A 21758-nucleotide genomic window follows, 5' to 3' on the forward strand; every position below is an offset into this window, starting at 1 on the left:
TTAATAAGGTTAAAAAAAATGGAAATAACGCTTTGTGTCACCACTCCAGTTCCAAATGCTCTTTTAACTTGTTTTTACAACACAAACAGACATCAATAAGAAATTGTTACAAGAAGGTCAATTAATTGCTCCAGTGGAAAGTCTGCAACTAATTTTGCAATCACTATTGACGCTCAAAAAATAACAACACATACGATTCGCTGGTTCCCTGTCCATTACAATAAGGCCATTGGAAGCTGAAAGCGGTCAAAACACGGCAGCTGGCCGGATCATTTACAATGAGGACGTTACCGATTAAAAGCACGTCCGCATGTTGCCTAGAAACAGCTTTTTTGCGTCTTCCAAACTTCTACATTCACCAATTCCACCGATTCGAACGCACCATTTTTTGAAAAGGCGATGTTGATAATTCCTTATAAAATCAAGCTAGCAATAAAATAGCCAAATATGCTTCAATATATTTTAATAACTATAGTTCTCTTAGTATTGTACTATAGTAATATATATTTTAATATTAGATTGGATACAAGATGTTTATTCGCGCAGCATAATTCGGTCTTCCCCTCTTCCAATGCTGCATTGGTGTCGTCCGCGCTGAATTTGAAACGTGTATCTGTATTGAGTTAGCGTGGCTGTCCGACAGCGTGTACAGCCTCGGGGTAAGTAAGTTGTTATTTTACGACATAAATTAGTTTTTTTTAATTAGTTGTATTGAAAACACGCCATTACGTTATACTCGGTTTTATGGCGATACACGGTGTAAAGTAACACGTGTGCTGCGCATAGGCTACTAAGGTGCAGAGAATAGTCATTGCACACAGTAAATAACGCTATTTTGCGATGCATTTGATAAATCCAGCGTATTGTATTATTGCACAGGTAATTAAAACTCAATCGAATGCATTAAATCTGATCAGCCCGTGAGAGAATGATTAGCGTGTTGGCATTTCCAAACATGGTAACCAGTTCCCCAGGCATTTCCACTGCACAAACCAGAGCAGACACGTACGATGAGCAAGACACTGCAATTCACTGCGTTTTGCTCGAGGCTTGACATAGGCCTAACACTGGTCGAATGAAAAGCCATTGTTATCCTCCGTCCCCTTTGTGATTTGCTGTCTTCAATTGAATAGAACCTGAAAAGGTATGTACTTCAACTGGGGAATTAGGAGAGGAAGGGTTATATAATGCACGCCGTTTTCCTGCCTGGAGCGGATCTCTTCTTATGAACATGTATTTCTGTTAAAACTCTCCCGCACTTCTTGTAGTCTAGTGCAATATGAGAATATTAAGACGATGTGTAAGTAACCCTGCACCCTGACTGTCGTTCCTGGATCTGGCACAATCGGGCTCCCTCGCCTTAGTAACATGACATTTATATACAGGCCCTGGCAATTGTGATGTCATCAGTTCCAGTGTTCTGTCTGCACATTCCCAAGCATGACCAGGGGTTGAGCCACTGCTAGGTATAGAAACCTGCAGTATATACATGTATATCTGAATAGCGATCCCCGTCCAGCTTTCAAAAATCCCTGCACAGAGTACTACTGTACACAGAATATACAGGTACAACCCAATCCAATGTGATTCTTTAATATGCTGTGAGGTCATTGTCTTTCTGCACAACCATTCACTTCTAGACCTGCCTCACAAAAAGACAAATAAGATAGTAACATGCTCTAATCTTATTGCTATTCAAGTTTTTGGTTTGTTTCTCTCTCCCCCCCCCCATGACAAACTTTCCCTGTCTTAATGCAACCTCCCAATAGGCATCCATGTGCCGGCAGCCTTATTCTGCGTCAGTCCTTACAGTTAATTCAATGTTGTGTGAACCTTCCCGTTCGCCGTGCTTATTCTGCATGAACAATTTCCTGTGCAATATCCATTCAGGTTTGTTTATGTAAGGCTGTGGGACGCATCAATGCAGTCGCATTGTCTTGAAAACTGTAATCCTGTATGCACAGGAATATTCTCTTGGATGGTGTTGATTTTCCCTTTGTTGCGGATGTTTTCCCTTTCCAGTAATGGGATTTGGGAGTACACAGGGATTTCGGGAAACTGGACCAGTAAAAGCTACTGTATTGCGCCAGCACCTAATCATAATTTGAAGCCTAACGGTGTTGTGTAATGAATGTCTCACTTCTGATGGAAGCCTTTTCCGGTCTCCTGTGTGGGCTTTAAATACACCAGACACATTGTAAATCTCTAATAGACTGCACATCCTGTTTGCTTTGCTGTAACAATACAAGCCGTGACATTTGAAGAAGCCGATTTACGAAGACGCTTCTGAAAAACCTCAGATTTCCACCCTAGCATTAACACCACCTGTACTTGAATTTATCACTTTATTTTATTATGAAGTTAATAATGATGATGATGGAACCCTTGGGACTAAGGTATAACACTTGAATCAAAAATCCATGGCATACTGTACAGAAAGACTTCAATTAAGGTTGATCGCCTAGCTTTTTCAAAATTTAGTAATTCAATATACATGTAATAACATTTGAAAAAATAAAATAAATAAACAAGAACAAAAATCAGCCATATATAATTCCTTACATTTTGCCTGTCCGGGATGTCCACAATTTGGTGAAGTAGGGCAAAAGTGTAGTTCTGTAAAGCTGGGACGTTTTAATAAGAATATGGAGGTATTCCCATTAGAAGATTAGGTTCTGTACTTGGAAGGGGAACGTACTAAAAACCTGTTTTAAAGCAGTTCAGCAAGTCAGTCGAACAGTGAGGCTCCTAGATTGTCATTCTTTGCTTCATCTGTCCGTAATTCTTTGCTGAATTTACAGTCTGTAACTGGATAATAACTTCTCAGTAAACCAGGACCTATCTAGACCAGCTGCTGAAGACAAGGCAACGCTGCTGGGGTTGTGTGAACAATGTTGTGCAGGAAGATGACGCATTGTTAGTTTACCTGTGTCGAAAGGGAAAAGAGGTATTAGTCATGTATTGATGCACAGTTACGTTACCAATAATATAATGGGTTCATCAAGTGTTACTAATGCTTCCTTGTATGTGTCTGCCTCTAATTGCTGTGTGTCGTATTGCTGTGAGGATCTTGTCCGTTCTAGTTTAAAAGCACCAGAACTATACCTGTACAACAAGTATCTGTGTCTGTCCACAGGTCTACTCTTGTGCCACAGTACACTGATGTTGAAAGATGAAGTACTGTGGAACTAGGCTGAAAGCAGTAGACTGAGGCCTTGCCTTCGGGGTGGGGGGGGGGGTTCATGGCTGCGTTTGACCTCCTCTCAGGGATCTGTCTGCTGGAATAGACTTTGTAATGAGAAGAGCAGACGCTGTACATGTTGTTTGTGAACCAGCAGTCTTTGCAAATTAAGTCAACCGTTTCTGTAAAAGATGTTTAAAGAATGCTTTCTAATCTCTCGTTAGGAGACATGCCTCATCTGTACCGGTACTGTAGCTGTGTTTAAGTAAAGCATTTTGAGTAAGAAATTAACTTGTTGTGTCAAACAGCTCTTTAACATGCTGTACTGTATAGAAAGCATTTATTTATTTATTTATTTTAAAATTTGGTCTATTTGTTGTTTTGTGATATTTTAAACAATGTTGTGCCGTCATTGCAGCAAAAGATTAATACGGGTATAAAAAATATACTGTGTTGACATCCAGGAACAGGCTGAAATAAAAAAACATTGCAAACTCCAGTGCCTGCCAAGACTTGTACTGAGCAGCATTGCCCTGAAACGTGTGCCCGGTGGTGATGTAAGGGGCGGTCTGGGATTAAATGGGCGAGGAGAGAGTTTCACACTTCATTGTGTCGAGGTGCTTGGCACAGAAACGGTGCAGGTACTGAAGATTCACTGTACTGGTGCAACAGGTGGGGACTGACTAACTTTATAAAGCTTTTCTTTTCTTGGTTAACACAAATAGCAGGTTGTACAGTATGTGCCTTTTCTATCCCAGCTTTGGATTCACATTCGTCAGTGCCTCTGCTGCTTGGCTTTCCAGACCAGACCAGGGCTGGATGATGATCACTACACTGTGGTGTAAGTGAGGCACCCCTGGAAATGGAGTTGGGGAGCTGCATGTTGAGTGTTTGACACGTGCTCAATCAAGGACGCTCCTCACTGCCCACGATCAGGATCTGAGATGGGTTTCATGTTCTACAGGTCCACTAAAGAAGTGAACCATTGCAAATGCCCAGCAGTCGCGTATTCCCCTTCAGTCACTGTGTGCAGAATTGTGCCATGTGAAGTGTTCTATCCATGTGTCTTATTTTATAATGCATATTTTTTTTCTCGAACTCTACAGACTGATGTTCTGTGCAGGATGGACTGTGTGCTTGTTTTTTCTTTTTTAAAAGCGGCCGTGTCAGCAGTTCTATAAGTAACGGCACGTCTTGTGATCTGCCTCGCTTGCAGCTGAGGCTCTAATGTTACTGCTGATACTGTTTGTACCCTTTGATCTGGGGCAGTGGGGGGTGGAATGTATTTGCATTGAGGTTTGGCATGTCATCTTTCTATTAGACTTACTGTAGTGCCTAAAATAAATAAATAATAAAATGCATGAAGACCTTCAGTAGACTAAGGGTTTTTAAACTCTTCATGATGTTTGGAGACCAGATGTTTGTCGGCAAACTCTTAAAACCAGTTCCCTAAGGCTATACTGTGGGTTGACTGTTTTAGGGCACACTTTAGTAGATGTAGTGCTCACCAACAGTACAGGCAGCTACTGTATCTACAGTAGGCTGCTGCTTGGAGAATCTTCATTTAAAAAGTCAATGTGCTGAATTGACCCTTGTCAGTATAAATATTGAGCTTTCAGGTTGAACAGTTTAATGATGTTGGCATTATGCATACATTTATATAAAGTTATATATAGAAATAAGTTAACTAAATAAGTTACAGTGGAGTCCTTTCATAAAATAAACCCTAAAACCTAACCCATAATACCGTCAATGGCATTGTTTCCACTGGAAGTCTTTCTTAATGTCTTCAACATATATTTAATGGGTTTTGTTAACACTATAGAAATCGCCCCAGAGCAGTGACAGGGCTGTTTGGAAGTCCTTCAAACCTAGTGTCAGTACTGTTTACTCTCCAGCGGGCATGTAAACAGACTCCAGTCTGTTCATTTGAATTGTTGTGTTTCCTACGCACTGCAGATGTTGGCTTGTCACTTGCTTGATGGTTCATTAATTTGTGCAACTTGTTTTTTTTTTATCACTAGTGCTATTATTTTCAGTGAGTACTTGGTGATCTCATTGAGTGTTGTGGGCTTTCACTTCAAGCCAAGATCCCCTCTTGTGTCAATCAGAGACAAAGGAAAGCCATTGATTTTGAAAGACAACAGTAACTCCAGTTAAATGGGAGAGGAGTGGGTCCGGGGGGGGTGGATGAATATGGGGTAGGGCAGGTGCTGTGTAAGAATCATCACTGAAGGAAGACGCCATGTGTCGGGGGAAGAAAAACGTTATCTTCCCCAATTGCACCCCTTAACTGTGCCTCTGGAGGGAACGATTTCTGCTAGGTCCAGTGAGCGTCTCATTCCAGTAATTCTTCTGAGATGTCTTGGCAGTGGAGAGATGGCAGGCCTTTTACCCGTTGGGAGGCTGGGGGTGTGCAGGAGGAGAGGTACCCCAGGGCCCTGTGCATATGCTCCATGAGCAGCACATGCCCTAATCTGCTTTCGTCGTTGCTTGACTTATTCATCGTGATCCTGCTTGTGGTGCCAGCTCTGGACAGCGTGCAATCAGGAGGGTTACGTACAGTGTACATGTGGGTTGAATGATGCACTGTACTGAAGAGAGGGCAGGCGGGAGGAGAGATCCATGATGTTATTAGAAACTGCTGACACTTAGAAAGGCTGTATTCCTTCCTGCTGTATGATTCAAACCCCCTCTGAGCTGATTCATGTTTACTAATGGACAAAAATGCAAACTGTAGCAAATTATATTGCCGATTTTATTATAGTAATTGCCTGTTGCTTTCCAAGTGTATCGCTGACTTCTGTCATGAACTACTCAATCACCAAGTCGTTTGGGGTTTCCATAGCTTTAAATGCGTTGTATTTAAAAAGAAACCAATTAAAGGACACCTGTGCTGTGCTGTGCCTTTTGTTTGCGATGGCAGAGGTCAGGACCCTGTACAGTATTGTTTTAATGTACAATCGGGTTAGGACAGTCCAGTGCCCTGGGGGTCCTGCTTCAAATAATTCAGACTCCCAGTGACAGGTGTGTCTTTGCAGGGATTTGTTTTGTCTTTTGGTTTAGTATTGCAGCTGAGCACAGCTTAATATGAGCTGCAATATTAGAGCTACAAGCTTTCTTGGGATCTGTTTCTGGAAAACGAAACGCCCACCGAAGCCGGCAATGTGATTTCAACAACCCCCCTCTCTTGTCTCTGGATTGTGAAGGATTCTGGGGATACTAGTCGGGGTGTAACGGTACACGGATCTCATGATTCGTATTGCGATGTGCAGGACGCAATGCACGCTGTATTACAATGCATGTGATTGGCTACTTCTGTGATGCACAGTCATTTAATGATGAACATTTTGTTAAGACAAAAAAATTAATAAGATGGGAGTATGTATCCATAGCAACTATAAAACACAATTATTCATTCAAGAATCATTTGGTGATGGAGCTCTGTTGGGCTTTTGGTCTTGTATCGCGATGCAAACTATGCATACTCCTATTATAATACAATATATCATGGAAAGAAAGTATTACGATTCACCGACGCACAGTGAATCATTACAGCCCTAGATACGTGGCTGCTAACCTGAGAAGCTCTCCTGGTTATTCACAGCTGCTGTGAATCATTTATAACAGGCTTGGGTTGCATGACTTCTAATTAGTGACTTGGAACATGTAAAGAAAGGGTTTGAAAACAGCCCTGATTGTGTTCGGGGGGAAAAAGGATATCACAGGGCACTTTTAGGTAATGGAGATGCTGTGAACGCAACGTGTGTGTGTGTGGCGGTTCTTCTGTGATGCCTAGGCGGTAGTTCTGCCCAAGCTTACACACCATATGGCAGTTGATTGCCAAAGGGCCTTCTACCTCCTAATGAACATTCCTCCCTGAAAGCCACAGGCAGGCTTCGGATTAAAGTTTGATTTGTCTTGTCAGTCTCTTTAGCTTTCCGCTTTCCCCGCACACATGGATTGATTCAGAGCTCGAACTGGAAACGGTTGGAGGAGCTACTAATCAGCTTTGCATGTATTGAATTAATACACTGCCACTGCAGCAGGGGTGATCGCCCTGACTCGTTTAGTGAGAGAATCCCTCTCTTATTGCACTCCTGTGTTGTATCTAAGCTGTCCGGCTTGGTAATTAGCAGCAGCCCTTGTTCCATTTGGTAAAAAGCGATCAGCCACTGACAGAGCCAGGTTGGTTTGTGTTTTTGCATGAGCTGCAGGCATTTTTCAGTGGATTACCAGTGTAACCAGAATTTTGTGTTCAGGGTTATTTCCTGTTTCATAAAAAGAGGTCTATTCTGTTTGCTTCAATACAAATGAGGGCAAAGAAGAAAAAGTGAAACCACAAAACAAGCCCTGAAATAATAAAGCAGCCTTCTTTTCAGGGTCTGCGTTGTTGTGCAGGTTTTATTATTCCGCAGCCTGCATCTGCTTTCGCACTGCTACCCTAACACGGCTGCGTCCTGTTCAGATAATCGGGAGCGGAGGCATGTATTTGTTTTAAAGGCGTACTGAAACTCTGCAGGTGCTTGCTGTATGTAAATAACAAACTGTCTGCCTAGGGGACAGCCCTTTTGATCTGTGTTTAACAAATCCGTATTTAGGCAAATGCATGTTGTAAGAGATGTCACTTCTTTAAACCTGATATTTGTGTGGAAAAATACAAACTAATCGAGCCTTAAAGAGATTATTATAATTATTATTATTATTGCAGTACCAAAGTTTTAAACTGCTTCCAAAATCATGTTGGCTAAATACAATTGAGATCAAAACGAGATTTATTTATCAAAAAACTAGCTCTACCTTAAGTAACCCCCACTCCCCCAAATATGCAATAGTCCACATTGTGGGTGTATCTGGCATTGAGATTCCAGTACTTTTTGTAATAAGGTGTGTGTGTGTGTGTGTTCTTGTGAAGGCATGTGTTTAATAGAATATGTGTAAGCTGGATCAAAGGGTGGATTTATCCCACAGCCTTGCAATAATAAAGGGTGGAGTTAATTGCATATTTTGAAGAGAAGATACTGTATCCCCGTCTTGATTTGTAACAAACGCAAGTGCTTTCAGGCTGATACCAGAGACGTGTTTGTGCTCCAGTAGGCGAGGCAGGGACCTGAGCTGGTATGCTCTCTGGTGCCAGTCTTGTAGATGCAATAGAAAGTGGCAAGCGACGAGCAAAAATGAATCCCACTTTTTGATTTTTGCGAACGACTTTGTTATCCAAACGGTCCTCTGGTCGCTGGCTTGCTGTGGGCGATGCTGAATGAATGAACAAGCCTCGGCTGTTCACCATGCAGCACGTACTGTATAGAAATCTATTGCAGAGATCGGGGACTGGTTTCCAGTTAGTTCTGAAGTTTTATTTTCTTCATTGGGAGTGTTACAATATGATGGATACCAAACCCTTTAATGTACTGGTAATGCACACCATGTGCAGTGAAAACGAGGAAATCCTTTGGGGGGGGCATGAGAGAGTTAGAAATGGTCCGGTAACCAGTTAACAAAATGACATCCAGGGCTTTAAAAACAAAACAAAAAAAGATAAACATTTAGTATAATAATTTTTGCAGCAGGCTCCAAGTCAATGTGTCCATTTTTGAAAGCTGGAGATGAAGAGCATACCACAGTGCTTATTGCACAGCTGATAAAAAAAAAAATTACAAAAAACTTTATCTGGGGGGCATTTAATAAGGTTATGCTGAAATTGTGGAATTCCAGAAGCTTAAGCCGGTGGTGGGGGGTGGGGTGTCACAGTCTCACGTTATTTACAGGTACCCCTTGGTATGCCGCCATGTGACTCGGAATGAATTTCCTGGCTGAGTGCTTCTTCCTGAATCATTTTGGGCGGAGGATCATTTCACACTAATGATCCTCTTGAACACCCTGCAGACAGTCAGTCAGAGTCTGCTAGCAGGAAAAACACTAGCATTGGGTTCTGGAGTTTACACTGTACTGTGCTGGACTTCCTAAAACTGTAAGTAACATTTCAGTGTTGAATTTAAGACTGATTGTTTTTAAAGTGTAAATTACTACAAAAGGTAAAACAATTAGTTACAAAGTGAGAGCAAACGTAACTATTTAAACTGCCTTGCATACAATCCCTGCTGTGTGGGTTTCTAGTTTTGTAACTAACAGGTGTTTCTCTGCTTTTGTGAGTAATGAGGAATGTACAGGACTCTGCAGTAAAAAGCTTTGACAAACAGCCATGCAGCGTTTAGTACGGTAGCTTCCCTGTGTTCTTTCTCTCTCTTGTTTATACTGCGCTTCCACTAAGCAAAACAGTCATGGAGGTTCCTTTTAAAACATGTGTGGACATGCATGATCAAACCGAACTTAAGAGCTGATTAGAAGGGGCTTGGTACAGAATCAATTCTGGGACGACCGGCAAAGAAATACATTTAATCAGTGAAAGTAGCAGAATACTCGCAATCGCTGTGTCCTGGGTCTGTTTCTGCCAGTTGTGGCTGGGTGAGAATCGATATGTACGTTAGAATGCAATTATTTAAAAAACAAAACAAACAAAAAAATCAGAATTATTCTGTAAAACATGTAATTTTTCAATTATATTTAACTTTTAATTTGTTAGTAAGAGTGTGTGTGTGTGATATGTGTGTGTCTGTATTTTCAGTTGTCTCTTAAGTTATTGGACTACAGTAAGCTGCAAACAGTTATTGGTTACAGTGGCAGCTTTTTGGAAACTGCTTCTGGGCTGTGGTACATTTTATTAAACACTTTTTCTGCTCGTCCTTTTGAATTAAGTAGCCTAGATGTTTTTAAGCACCTAACTTTCCAAGAGACCAGACTAGATCAAGCTGAAAATGCCATGAGACTTTGTACTGAAATCAGAATGTGAAAAAGTACTGCACACGCTTTAGCAATAACACTTCTCTTATCTCCACAGTTTGGATACTTTGGACTTTGGTGCTTTTTTCTTTTAACAGGCCAGCAGAGTCTCTGTGTAGATAAGCCGTGCACTCTGCAACGTGCATCAGAGCGCTCCGCCAGTCTCTTGCTGCTAAGTTTTTTGCCAGGTGTCCTGACCTTGAAGCTGGGCAGTTTCTAACTGCTTTTCTTTTATTGCTTTAGGAAACTAAAGCACCTGGTTAATATTTCAAGTCAATTCGAAAGTTTGTAAATGTCACTTATGGAAAGCCTTGGGCAGAGCTGCTATAATATGGTGCAGTTTCCCTGATTCTTGACATGTTCACATCGGTGTGGGGCTGAGAATTTTGACAGTAACCTTGTATGCATCCTAATTTACAAAGCAGACACTGCTCAAGGAAAGCAGATCCTGTCAGGTATGCAAGGCAGCAATACTTTCTTTTAAGGCAGTTACCAACAGGGTGATAAATGACCTTTAATAAACCTTGATAGAGCTGACCAGGTTCACAAGCTGGATCTGGCCATGGTGAGCTTGTCCATCGGACTGGACCTGTAACATGAACTGCTGCAAGTGTGGTTTATACATTTCTACGCCAGGTTAAATCTGAGGCTTTGCTAGTGATTTCCTGAAGGTTCCCAGCTGCAGTTGGTTCACTGGTTATGCAGGTAAACTCCCCTGACTTTATTACCTGATACAGTGGAGCTGGGTTAAGCACCCTTCGCCCTGCTTGTCCAGGTCTCTAACCATGTCCATGATGAACCAGTTAAACCTCTAACCAGGTCCAAACGTAGCTCTACTTCATCATTTAATTACACCTAGTAAACCTGTTGGAATGATCCTCCAATGCTGGATTTGCATCGCAAGCCAGCCCCAGTATTAAAAGCACCTGCCTGGCCATCAGTTGAAGGATCTAGTGACCTCTGCTGGGCAGCTAGGGGACTGCCAGCTGCTTTCCTGGTTCATTGTAGCCCTCGGTCTGGTGATTTTTGAGGTGGTTGGAGGTTGTGGAGCGGTTCCCTCCCCTTAAGTCATTTAATGCCTGTTTGGTATGATTGAGTCAGAAGCTAAAATCAAAAGTCGACTCTCGGACCTTTTCTGTCTGTTGTACGTCATGTTTAAATTGTGTGTGCGCTGGGAGAGGAGGGACTTCAAACTGAAAAGCAGATTTCTTTTTATCTGCTACTTTGTGCAATCGTCTCCAGTCGTGGGCAATACAATGTCCTTTTGATAGCTGCTTGATTTTAAGCTATAGCTGAATACCTTTTGTTAAACAATTGAGCAAGTTTGTACAATATTGTTGAGGTAGCCTGGAGCCAGGTCTTGCTTTTTGGCTTCATATTGGGATTATGTTTCTATTCACTGTTTAGGTTATGATTTGAAATACAAAGGGATTGCTAGGGTGATGTCAAAGAGCTGATAATGGGAACTTAAGTAACTTGAGAAACTCAGCCTTTTCAGAGCATTATATATATATATATATATATATATATATATATATATATATATATATATATATATACACACACACACACACTCGGTGGCTACGAGAGAGAGGTGTTCTTTGCCTTTAAAGTAAGAAGAACGATTGCATTGATTTCTTTTTTTTTTTTTTTTGCTTTCGAGTAGGGGGTCCCGTTCTAATAGCTTAGCCTTGCCTCAGGGAGAGCGGTACACAGGCAGTCTTGTTCACTGAATGTTTTTGCAGTGGTAGAAATGTCGGTCTGTGTGTAAGACCAAGGCGTCTGCCCGGCTGGTGCTGTACCAATGTGCAAAGCAGTAAGCTAATCGAACGGTGCTGTGCGCATGACCTAGGCCAGCATTAAACATTTATATGTGTGTGGTGTGTTCTTGTATATGAGGAAGTCAAATAAAGAAATTGTTGCTATTTTAGGGATGCAGGCAGCAAATCTATTTATTTATTTATTTATTTTTGTTATGTCTCCACAGAGGCTATCGCCTTACAACTGTTCTAGACTGATCTTTTGAATTTTTTGCAGCTTCTGTACAGTACAGGTGTTAGAAAAGAAAAGGAACTGTCTGCATGCTGAAATGTGATATTTTAGGAAGTAAGCTGGAAATAAACATGTTTTGTGTAATCCACGATTTTTTGGCCATTTGATCTCTGCTTAAAAGGGAGCTGGTCATTAAAGCTTTGTGAAGACCAAACAAAAGGAATTAACTTTGTGATAAGAATGCAAGAATTGGAGAACTGTAGATGATGATGATTCAATCAAAATCAATTCCATATCCCTGCAAATTCATTGTGTTTGATTGCATGAACTTCTTCCCCCTTCATGTTTGCATGCAGAGAAGTTCATGGTTTTTTGTCCTGCAGGTTTTATGAGTTTTGCCACTTTGTCTTAACGTATTAAAAGTATTTCCTTAATCTTTAACTGAAAAAAATAATTAAAACTGAACAACACAGGACTGGAAAGAACCGGTCCTAGTGGGGAAATCTCTTAAGAGGAACGACATTAAAAAAACCAAAATGAACAAGCAAAACAAAATAGCTGGGCTGATGCAATCACTGCTTGTAAATGCAACATGGATTGCATTATACTGAGGGTTAAAATGAGTTGTTGGTGTCTGTTTGCAGAATAACATTGCTGTTTTAATACACTCCCTGCTGATTTGTAGGCAATGCTTTCTATCTGAGGGTACAGTATCATTTGAGCTGAGGGTACAGTATCATTTGCAGTATGGAGGATTAGAGTCCGTCTGCTTGTTCTGAAGCGTTTGCAGGATTGGGTCGCCACGCGTGTGGGACTGCCCTAGTTTATCTGGCAGATTATTGTATTAACTGGCTACCAGACTGTGTACAAGGGTTGTGCAGATTGCAGTCCATTTTATTATATGATTGAAGATGAAAGTCTACCTACAGCCTTCATTTCTCCCTCCCCCTTCTCTAACAGGAATTCATTTGAATGTAAATTCCGTGGGAGTGTTTAGTCAATGGGAGGAGTAGCAGTGGCAGTTTATTGGCCAGAGCGCTTTTTTTCTGTGGCCAATGAGTGGGTTGCCTCCCACTTTTGGAAGCCCTTTGTTCTTCTGGGATTGGCTGGTGATCTGAAGCATCTGGAAGGACTGGAGAGGTGGGAGTGGCCTGTATCAAATATTAAACACTCCTGCCTTCTCTAAAGGATAGTATTGTGCTGTGCTTTTGTTGTTGATGTTGTGCTGTGGGTGTGAAAAGCAAGTGTTAAAACTTAACAGGATTTTTTTTTTTTATCTTGATATCTTTCAGAACCCAGGAGTAACTTGCAAGACAAGAGCTCTGTGAACACTGCATGTTTTCCAGAGCACTCCAGCGAAAGGGAAGGCAGTGCGTCCCACTAAGCCGGTTTTTGGGAATTCTTTTTTAAAGCAGGTTCTCTGTTGTTCAGGGTCTGCTGTGTTAACCTTTGGTGCCTTGCCTATTGAGACGAGCGGATATGGAATGTGACCCCTGCCACAGTCCAGTGGGTGTTTTGTGAATAAGGCAAAAGCTGCACAGAATAAGAAAATAAGGGAAGACAAACAAATAAAACTTGTCGTTTTCCTCAGTATGCCCGTTGAAACTTTGTACGCAGACAGAATGGTTAAACAAGTGTCGTGCGGAGCAACCTTCACCTCCGCCATGCCTTTCCGGATCCTCAACAAGGGGCCCGAGTACTTCCGCAGGCAGCTGGAGCCCAACTCCAAAAAGCTGAGCGCCGTGGAGAGACTGGAGGCTGACAAGGCCAAGTACGTGAAGAGCCAGCAGGTCGCCAGCACCAAGCAGGAGCCGGTGAAGCCGCCCCTGATCAAGAAGGCTCTGATGTCCCCCGGGGTCCTGCGCACCATCAACACCCCCACCCGCAAGATCCCCCTGGGCCTCCGGAGAGGCGAGGGCTGCGGCCGGAGGGGGGCCCTGAACATCGACATCCTTAACAACCTCATCAACATCTGCGACAGCCCCCTGTCCTCATCGCCGTCCCCCAAAACAGAGACGGGGGGCTCCTCGCCGAGGGTGAATGCTACGTGGGAGAAACAGCCAGACGGACAAGCCAAGCTCTCCGGCGGCTACAGCAACCTGTCCAAGGTGTCTCCGAATTCAGTGACTGTGCGGAGGGTCGACGTGCGGCCCAACGCGGTGCAGCAGCATCCTAAGCAGCAGCGGCAGCAACAGCAGCAGCAGCAGCAGTTTGTTCGACAAACCGCTCCTCGCGTCTGCAACCTTATCCCACCCTCCTCCCCAGCCTACACCAGGATTTCCTCCACCAGTTCCAGGAGTTCCAAAAGGGGACACCCCTCCTTGCATCGCTCCAAATCAGACCTGAGTGACCGCTACTCGCGGGCCACCGCCGACTTGGAGCGCTTCTTCAACTACTGCGGCCTGGACCCCATGGAGATTGAGAGCATCGGCGTGGAGCGCTTCGCCCGGGCCAGCTCCGACATCGTCTCCATCAAGCTCCCCAGCGTCAGCACGCCCAGCTCGGAGCAGAGCTGCCAGACCGAGGAGAGAGCCAGCGAGCGCGAGCCCTACGGCATCTCCATCATCGAGAGGAACGCCCGCGTCATCAAGTGGCTCTATGGCATCCGCCAAGCGTGGGAGACACAGAAGGTGTCCAACGTGTAGCCCTGCTGCTGCCGGAGACAGAGACTTGTTTAGTGCCTGACTGTGCTTTCAATATTTCATAACCAGAGACACTCGCGAGATTCCAAGCTGCAGTGCAGTTCGCTTTTTCTGTTGTTTTTTGTTTTATGAGAACCATTCTTGTTGTGCTTTTAGGCATATTTTAAGGACAAACTGAGAGCTGAAAAAAGAAAGTAAACCATGAATGAAGCTGTAACACTAGGGCAACTGGCGTGGAAGAAAGGTCAGGTTAAACTGTAACTGAAAAGCTTAAATATTGAGAAGCTGCCCTTCTGTTCAAACAGGGCTCTGTGCCAAAGTGTAAGCTTAATGCTGCTTGTAAAGCCTGATGTCTTTAAGGTAAGAGAGTAAAGAAAATGGTTTGCTTAGGGAGGGGTGAAAGGCTAATACTATGATTGACATGTGTATTGACATTTATTTAAAGTTTGTTATGAAAATAAAGTTTGAAAATACAAAGGAAAAAAAAGGACATTTTCATAATCGCTGTGAAATAAGGGCTTAATATTAAATTCAGTTTAACAAGCCTCGTTCCTCCTGGCCTGATCCCCAGGTATCTCAATTGGTCATGTTACACTGTTCTCTGTGTGTGTGTGTGTGTGTGTGTGTGTGTGTGTGTGTGTGTGTGTGTGTGTGTGTGTGTGTGTGTGTGTGGTTTATCATGGAACTCTACAGGGCTTTCTGTGGTACTTTTAAAATAAAGCTACTAACTTTCTAATGGGGTTGCATTCCACTGTGTTCTATTTATCTGGCTACGTTTTTGGCAAAGTGGTTGAAGCTTTGAGTTGTCTGTTTCGTTGTGATAAACAGGTGGTAAATGTAAGTGCTGAGGGGGTTTTGTGAAGGTGTCGTATGTCAGGCAGTCTGTGTGTGTATGAGGGAGTGATCAAGCCGCTAGTGTTAAACATTGAACCGGAGAGGAGAGGCTCTGTGGAGATCTCACTGTAAACTGGGTGTGAAACACAGATTCAATGGGTCAGACCCATTAGCTGGGAAGATAAAGGGGATGAAGTTTTCAAGATGAGTAAAAGTTGTTGCAGGTATCAGTAAGGACTCAAAGGTGTTGGGCAGAAATTATTTTTTGTTCTGTTTAGAAACAGAAGCGATTTTAAGCATAGATTGTTTGTGTGTGTATACAGTATAGTGTGCATTTGTGACAAATCTGAAGTATTTAATCCATTAAAGGATGCTGTCCTGTCCATTGCATGACTATCCTTTGCATGGAACAGTGGCTTTTTAATGGGTCACAATGAGTGGCTATTTGTTTTGCAGATTCTCAGTGTAATGCAACCCCCCCACACCCACACCCACACCCCCCACACACCCACACCCACACCCCCCCACACCCATACCAGTCTAACCCAGTTAACAGCAGCTGATGCAAATGCACATTTGTTTTTTTGGAGAGACGATAGACGACTGATTTATTGTAATTTTGTTTGGTCTTTTTCTGGCTTGGGACAAATGTAAAATGAATACGGTACATCCTGCTTCTGGTTTTTTAAAAAAAGTCTGTAGTTTCTGCATGCTCTGTTTTGCTTAAAAGGCAGCCTGGGTCTGCTGCTGAAGATGTGTTGGGCTCCTCTGTGATTACTAGCTGTGTTTGTTTAATCCAGAACAATGTGAATACCCTTGTGTGTATATTGTTTTATTAGGATGGGGTGAATTGACTCTACAGGGTAAATGCACTGTATAGAATATGCACTGTCTGGTTTTCATCAGCACTTTATCAGGACGCAGTTTAAACAGACACAAAACCAAAGTGGTGTAGTTGTAAGATCTTCCAATCCTGCACTACCTGCAAACTTACTGATGCTGCACTGCACGCTGTCAGTGGAGCGGGATTGTGATGAAATCCAATCCGTTGATTTAAGAAATCTCGAGATGATTATTATTATTATTATTATTATTATTATTATTATTTATTATTATTATTATTATTATTATGTATTTATTTATTTATTTTCAGTTGTAAATACCATTGATTTTATAATGCAAATCAGATAAAGGCTGTGAAAATGTGACGGTGCATATTTTAAATGTCTTTTGCACAACGAATATTTAGACCTATTGGTGAATAAACAGCTGGCATGTTTATCTTAATAGTACAGACATGATCAGGTTTAACTATCTACTGTCCTATGCCAGCTGTTTTTATTTACTCTGTTTTTGTTGATCCTATCCTTTTTTTTTTTTTCTTGTGCAATACTTGAATTCGTTGGTTCAAAATTCAATGTAGTATGAAGTAAATCTGATGTCATTCATTTCGATGTGTTTGAGTGTCTCATTGTGTGGAACAACTTCTTCAACAAAACAATATACAGGAAAACTTAGAATAAAACTGCCACTGATCAATGCCAACCCTACTCCCAGAGTTTCCAAACAAATCTGTTTAACCCTGGGTGAAAAAAAACAACATATCTAATCATAAAAGAAGGAAGATTCTGTGTATTGTGAATAAGATCACATACAAAATAAGATAATATTGATCTATGAAGGAATACTGGTAGGAGGGTTCTGCTGCTGGAGATTGCAGATGTGTTTAGATTGGATTATCACAAAGACGAATGCGGCTTTGTTTATTGCAATCAGTTTGCAACAATTGTATCTGGCAGTATTCCACTGAACAATAAAAGTAACCCCTTTGTACAGTTGATATTAAGTAACCAAATTCTTATGTTAAATGATTGTATTGTTCGAGAGACATGGGGTCTGTTGGAATGGAATTTATTTCTGCTGCTAAAGCTCTTCCAGGCATGGCCAGTGCCAGGGGTACTGAATGGTATAACGTGCTGCCAGTTGCTGCACAACCACTTCGCCCAGCTGATGCTTCACAACAACTGCGTCTCTCCTCTTCTGTGTTTGCAGTTTTGCTGTATTTGTGTAACCGGCACCCAGGAAGCACAATGTGTTGTGTGCTGTATGAGTACTGCCTGTACCTGCAACACAAAGACTGCTTGCTGTTTGTGTGTGTCCTTTCCCCATGCAAACCCCCCTCCTATTGCAACAACACAAAGGTGAAGAAAAGAAAGAAACAAGAGTCCTGAACTTGAACTGCACCTGTACCTTTTTTAACTCATTTTTTTTTTGTACATATTTATGTTTTTTTCGAGAAGACAAAAATAAACGAGCACTGCATTCCTTAAAAATGATATCTGATGTATTTGTGTGAATTATTTATTTTAAACATGCTGGTGGAGCGGAATGGGTTTTACCAATGCAGCTTATCAAATCAGATTGAATGATATTGTGTTGCAAGAATGAACCACTATCTGTCCTAAAGCATGCTGGCTCTGAAGCGTCAGGGCATGTGGTGCAACACCTGGGTTTTAAACCCAGATCGAGGCTGTCTTATCAGGCATGACTGTTGTGCAATGAGGGGGTGCCATTGTGTTTAAAACCACTGATGGAAATGGATTACACTGCGATGCTGGTGTGATCCATTGTATACAGTTTATTATACATACACCATAAAATAGGTGATGGCCTTCATCAGTGAGGGAGATCGACAAACACACATGTGCACACGCATATAAAGATTGGATTGCAACAGAAGACTAGATGGCAGAAAACAAACCACACACACATCTAAAGCTGCTTAAGTGTGCAGGACAGATGGGGGAATCCCTAATCTAACATCAACCCCCATGGGAACGGAATTCCCACTCTTCTGTTGAGAGGTTGGGCTACTGCACTGCTAGCCTACTGTCCACGGTTTATGTATTTGTGTCTTGTGCCTTGTTTCCACTGCACAAGTGAGCCAAGCTGGAGAAATAAAACCCATCTAGGGCCAGATTCGGTTATCTTGTTCCATGAGGTGTTTCAATGCCTGGTCCTGGTACGGCCATGCAAAAAGGAGCCCAGACAGTCTGCTTGTGTCAGTGGAACAAGGGGTCTTAATTCACCAGAGTCATGGCACTTGCCTCTGTAATAGTGTGTGCTATAGGCAGAGTTTGAAATGCCTTAATTTGGACTTTGCCTAACATACATAGACGTGGAGTAAAGAGAATTCGGCACATGTTTTTAAATTAGGCCAGGAGACATTCTGTTCTGAAAGCTGTTCAAATTTGAGCATTTAAGTGCAAGTGCACATGACAAGACTCCTATTGTATTCCGCATGCGGTCGAATATTCACAATGCATGCCAAAAACGGGGCCAAAAGAAATTGAATTGCTAGGTTATGACATGACGGGAATGTGTTCTTTTGAAATACAAACAGAAACCTTTCTTGCATGTGAAAGTGGCGACTGTGACGGAGTGCATTTCAACGATGACTCTAATCATAACGGAGAGTGTAATTGAAGTTGTTCTCCTGAGCACTGGGAGCTCGCTGTGTGTCTTGTACATTATTTATAAATATTGTCGTGAAATAGGACAAGACGGGCAGAGTAATGGATCATGATGCATTATGGGATGACCTCATCCAATCCATGCTTTCTGGAGACAACTGTTGTTTTCAGAACCTTGAAGTGGACTGAAAATGAATACACTGTACCAGGCAGAGGGGTTTTCAGTGTGTGACAAATATTCTACACTGTACACATTCACATCAGTTCCTGTTCAAATTCAGCAACCCAGGCTATGTGACTTGTCTTCAACAAGACTGAACGCTCCTGGTATCTCGTTTCATGATCAAACTCCTTGAGGGAGCTTCAGTTTGTCTGGTTATTCCTTTGCTTACCGTTCCAAATAAATGAATAAAAATGTGTTTGTTCATATGGAAGGTTGGTGGCCGGGTGAATTGGGTACATCAGTAACCTTTGGAGGGAAGCTGCTCTCTGATGAAATGGACAGGGTTTGTGTCGTAAAATCCCAACAGACAGAGCTGAGGACATCTGCTTGTACTACAGTTACTCGTTCATGTTGTTACTTTACTGAGATATGTTACTAAAATGATCAAGTGCCAGCAATCGGACCCAGGTTAAATCTGCATGGAACTAAGGCAAGATAAAGCCGTTATTACCAACAAGAAAAAAACAGAACTGTGCAAGAAAGCCAAGTGCTGCTGTCTGTTCTGAACTGCCATGCAATCACAAAGGTAGTTTTAAGGATAGTGCAGCATAAATCTATCTTACTGTTCCTAAAGGGCCCCAGCAGTTGTTGTGGATCGGGTGACTGACAGCTGTAGGCAGTGACCTGTATAGCAGTCAGTGTTTGCTGTGATAACGCTCTGCCTGTGCAGGAGGTGTCCGGTCCTGAGCCAACAGACCCATCTGCATGGAGAGGAATCCCAGGAGGGGTCAAATAACTCTGTCACATCCGGTTACACTGCTCAGCCTCTTTTAATCCCCTTAAAGTACATCTCATTTTGACACTGTGGTCTGCACACGTCCAAAAAAACAGCAATAAAATGTCAATGAGTCTTCTGTACGTACAGGTCGTTGACCGTATACATTTAGTTTAGTTTTATTTGTCCTTTTCATTGGCATTGTCTCCTTTTATATTGTTCATAAATGCTGTTTATTAAAACTAATGGCTTTGGAATATACCTTTGGCAGAAGTGCAAATGCAGTGTTACCCCTTCAGAAAAATAGACACAAGGCAGAATGCAGCAGTTCAAGCTGGTGGTCCAGTCTGCACTGTCCCTGCATATAGAGGGAGGGGGGCAATCTCAAAGTGTCTGTTACATTGTATCACCTGGGTGTCAATAGGGATTCAAACAAGGTAAATCAACTTGTCAATTCTCTGTCAAAATAACACCAAGCTTTGAAAACTGTCACTTGTGCATGAAAAGGCATGTGTTGTGGTTGTATGCTTATGGCTGTTTTGCTATTTATTTATTTATTTATTTTTCATTGACTGGTCCATACTGTTTGGGATTCCAGTGATAGGATAGCATTGTCCAAATTAAAACAGCACCCATAAAGAAATGCAGCAAATAAAACACTGTATTTAAAGTATTATGGATTTTCTTTGTTGTTACTGCATCTTGTAAAGCGCTTTGTGATGGAGGTCCACTATGAAAGGTGCTATATAAAATAAAGATTGATTGATTGATTGATAGAACATAATGTGTAACGGGTGTAAGAACTTGATTTCCTGATGAAAGAATGCAACCGGGTGATCATAAAAAAAATATTAATTGCAGTTGAAAAATATATATTTCTTCATGGCATTCTAGTAGTGCTCTTCATGTGTGGAAGAAAATGAATCGTAGCAGCATGCAGTGTTTATGATTTATAACTTTGTTCCTATCAGCTCATCAAGGCAGGTGCTCCACACAGTACATGACATTCAGCTGTCAGTCTGCCCATACTGTACAGCATTATCTACCAGCCTCGATCGCATTCCACCTCCTTGTGTTTTATAATAGTGATGTTCAACGCAGTGTTCCTGACACGTTTGGGACTGAGAGAGTGTTTTAAACTCAGGCGTCTCTCTCTCTGTCTGTACACTCTCTCTCTGTGATCTGGTGATAAATATCTTAAACAAGATTCTAAAGACAAGCCCCTACTTAAGCTCTGCTCATCAACGCCACCTCTGGAATCCGGCTCAATGCAGCAGCTACTGTTGTTAATTATAATTAACGGAGCAGTGTTGCAGGAATCTCTTCCAAACACAGTCTTACTTTAAATAAGTAACAGCTTGTGGAAAAGCCTCAATAGGAACTTTTTGGATTTCTTGGTCTGTTGTGTTTTAATCGTTGTGCTTTTGGTGAATTTAATGCTGATGTTAAGCGAGGGACACGGGCACTGGTGATAATAGCACTGCCGATTATGGCACTGGCTTGCCTCCGCACTGGCAGGGCCCACGAAAGCTTCACCTCGCACCTCAGGCCTGATGAGAACAGCCCTTGCTGTTCAATCCTATGTTTCTCTCTATCTCACAAGCACAGACTGAATTGTGTGGTTTTTCTTTTGCATTGACAAATATACAAACTTAAAACATCACAGCGCGTCGGCCCCGTCTCTGAGAAGATCAGGTTGCAATCTGCACAGGTGTCACCGAAGGACACACAGTCCCGTGCCTGCCTGGTGTCTTGAGGTGAACAGTGTCCCTGGCTGACGAGCATGGAGACATTCAGACCAGAGCCTGCCCTTCCGGCCTCCTTGTCAGCCAGGATGACCCGTGCCGGCTGAACCCAG

General features: G+C 42.3%; 1 protein-coding gene across 4 annotated transcripts; it reads left to right on the plus strand.

Moving 5' to 3' along the window:
• Positions 1–272: 272 nt before the first annotated feature.
• On the plus strand, positions 273–16937 carry LOC117404629 (protein FAM110A-like). Of its 4 annotated transcripts, none has more exons than XM_058990829.1 (2): positions 273–663; positions 13306–16937. In XM_058990829.1, the coding sequence occupies exon 2, from the start codon at positions 13606–13608 to the stop codon at positions 14656–14658; it is 1053 nt and encodes a 350-aa protein (XP_058846812.1). In that variant the 5' UTR covers positions 273–663; positions 13306–13605; the 3' UTR covers positions 14659–16937. The 4 variants fall into 4 exon arrangements, with proteins under 4 accessions (XP_058846812.1, XP_058846810.1, XP_058846811.1 ...); XM_058990827.1 differs by having other exon boundaries at positions 273–659; XM_058990828.1 differs by lacking the exon at positions 273–663 and adding an exon at positions 929–1144.
• Positions 16938–21758: the final 4821 nt, after the last annotated feature.

Source organism: Acipenser ruthenus, chromosome 18, assembly GCF_902713425.1.
Source record: "Acipenser ruthenus chromosome 18, fAciRut3.2 maternal haplotype, whole genome shotgun sequence".
Classification (NCBI taxonomy): domain Eukaryota; kingdom Metazoa; phylum Chordata; class Actinopteri; order Acipenseriformes; family Acipenseridae; genus Acipenser; species Acipenser ruthenus.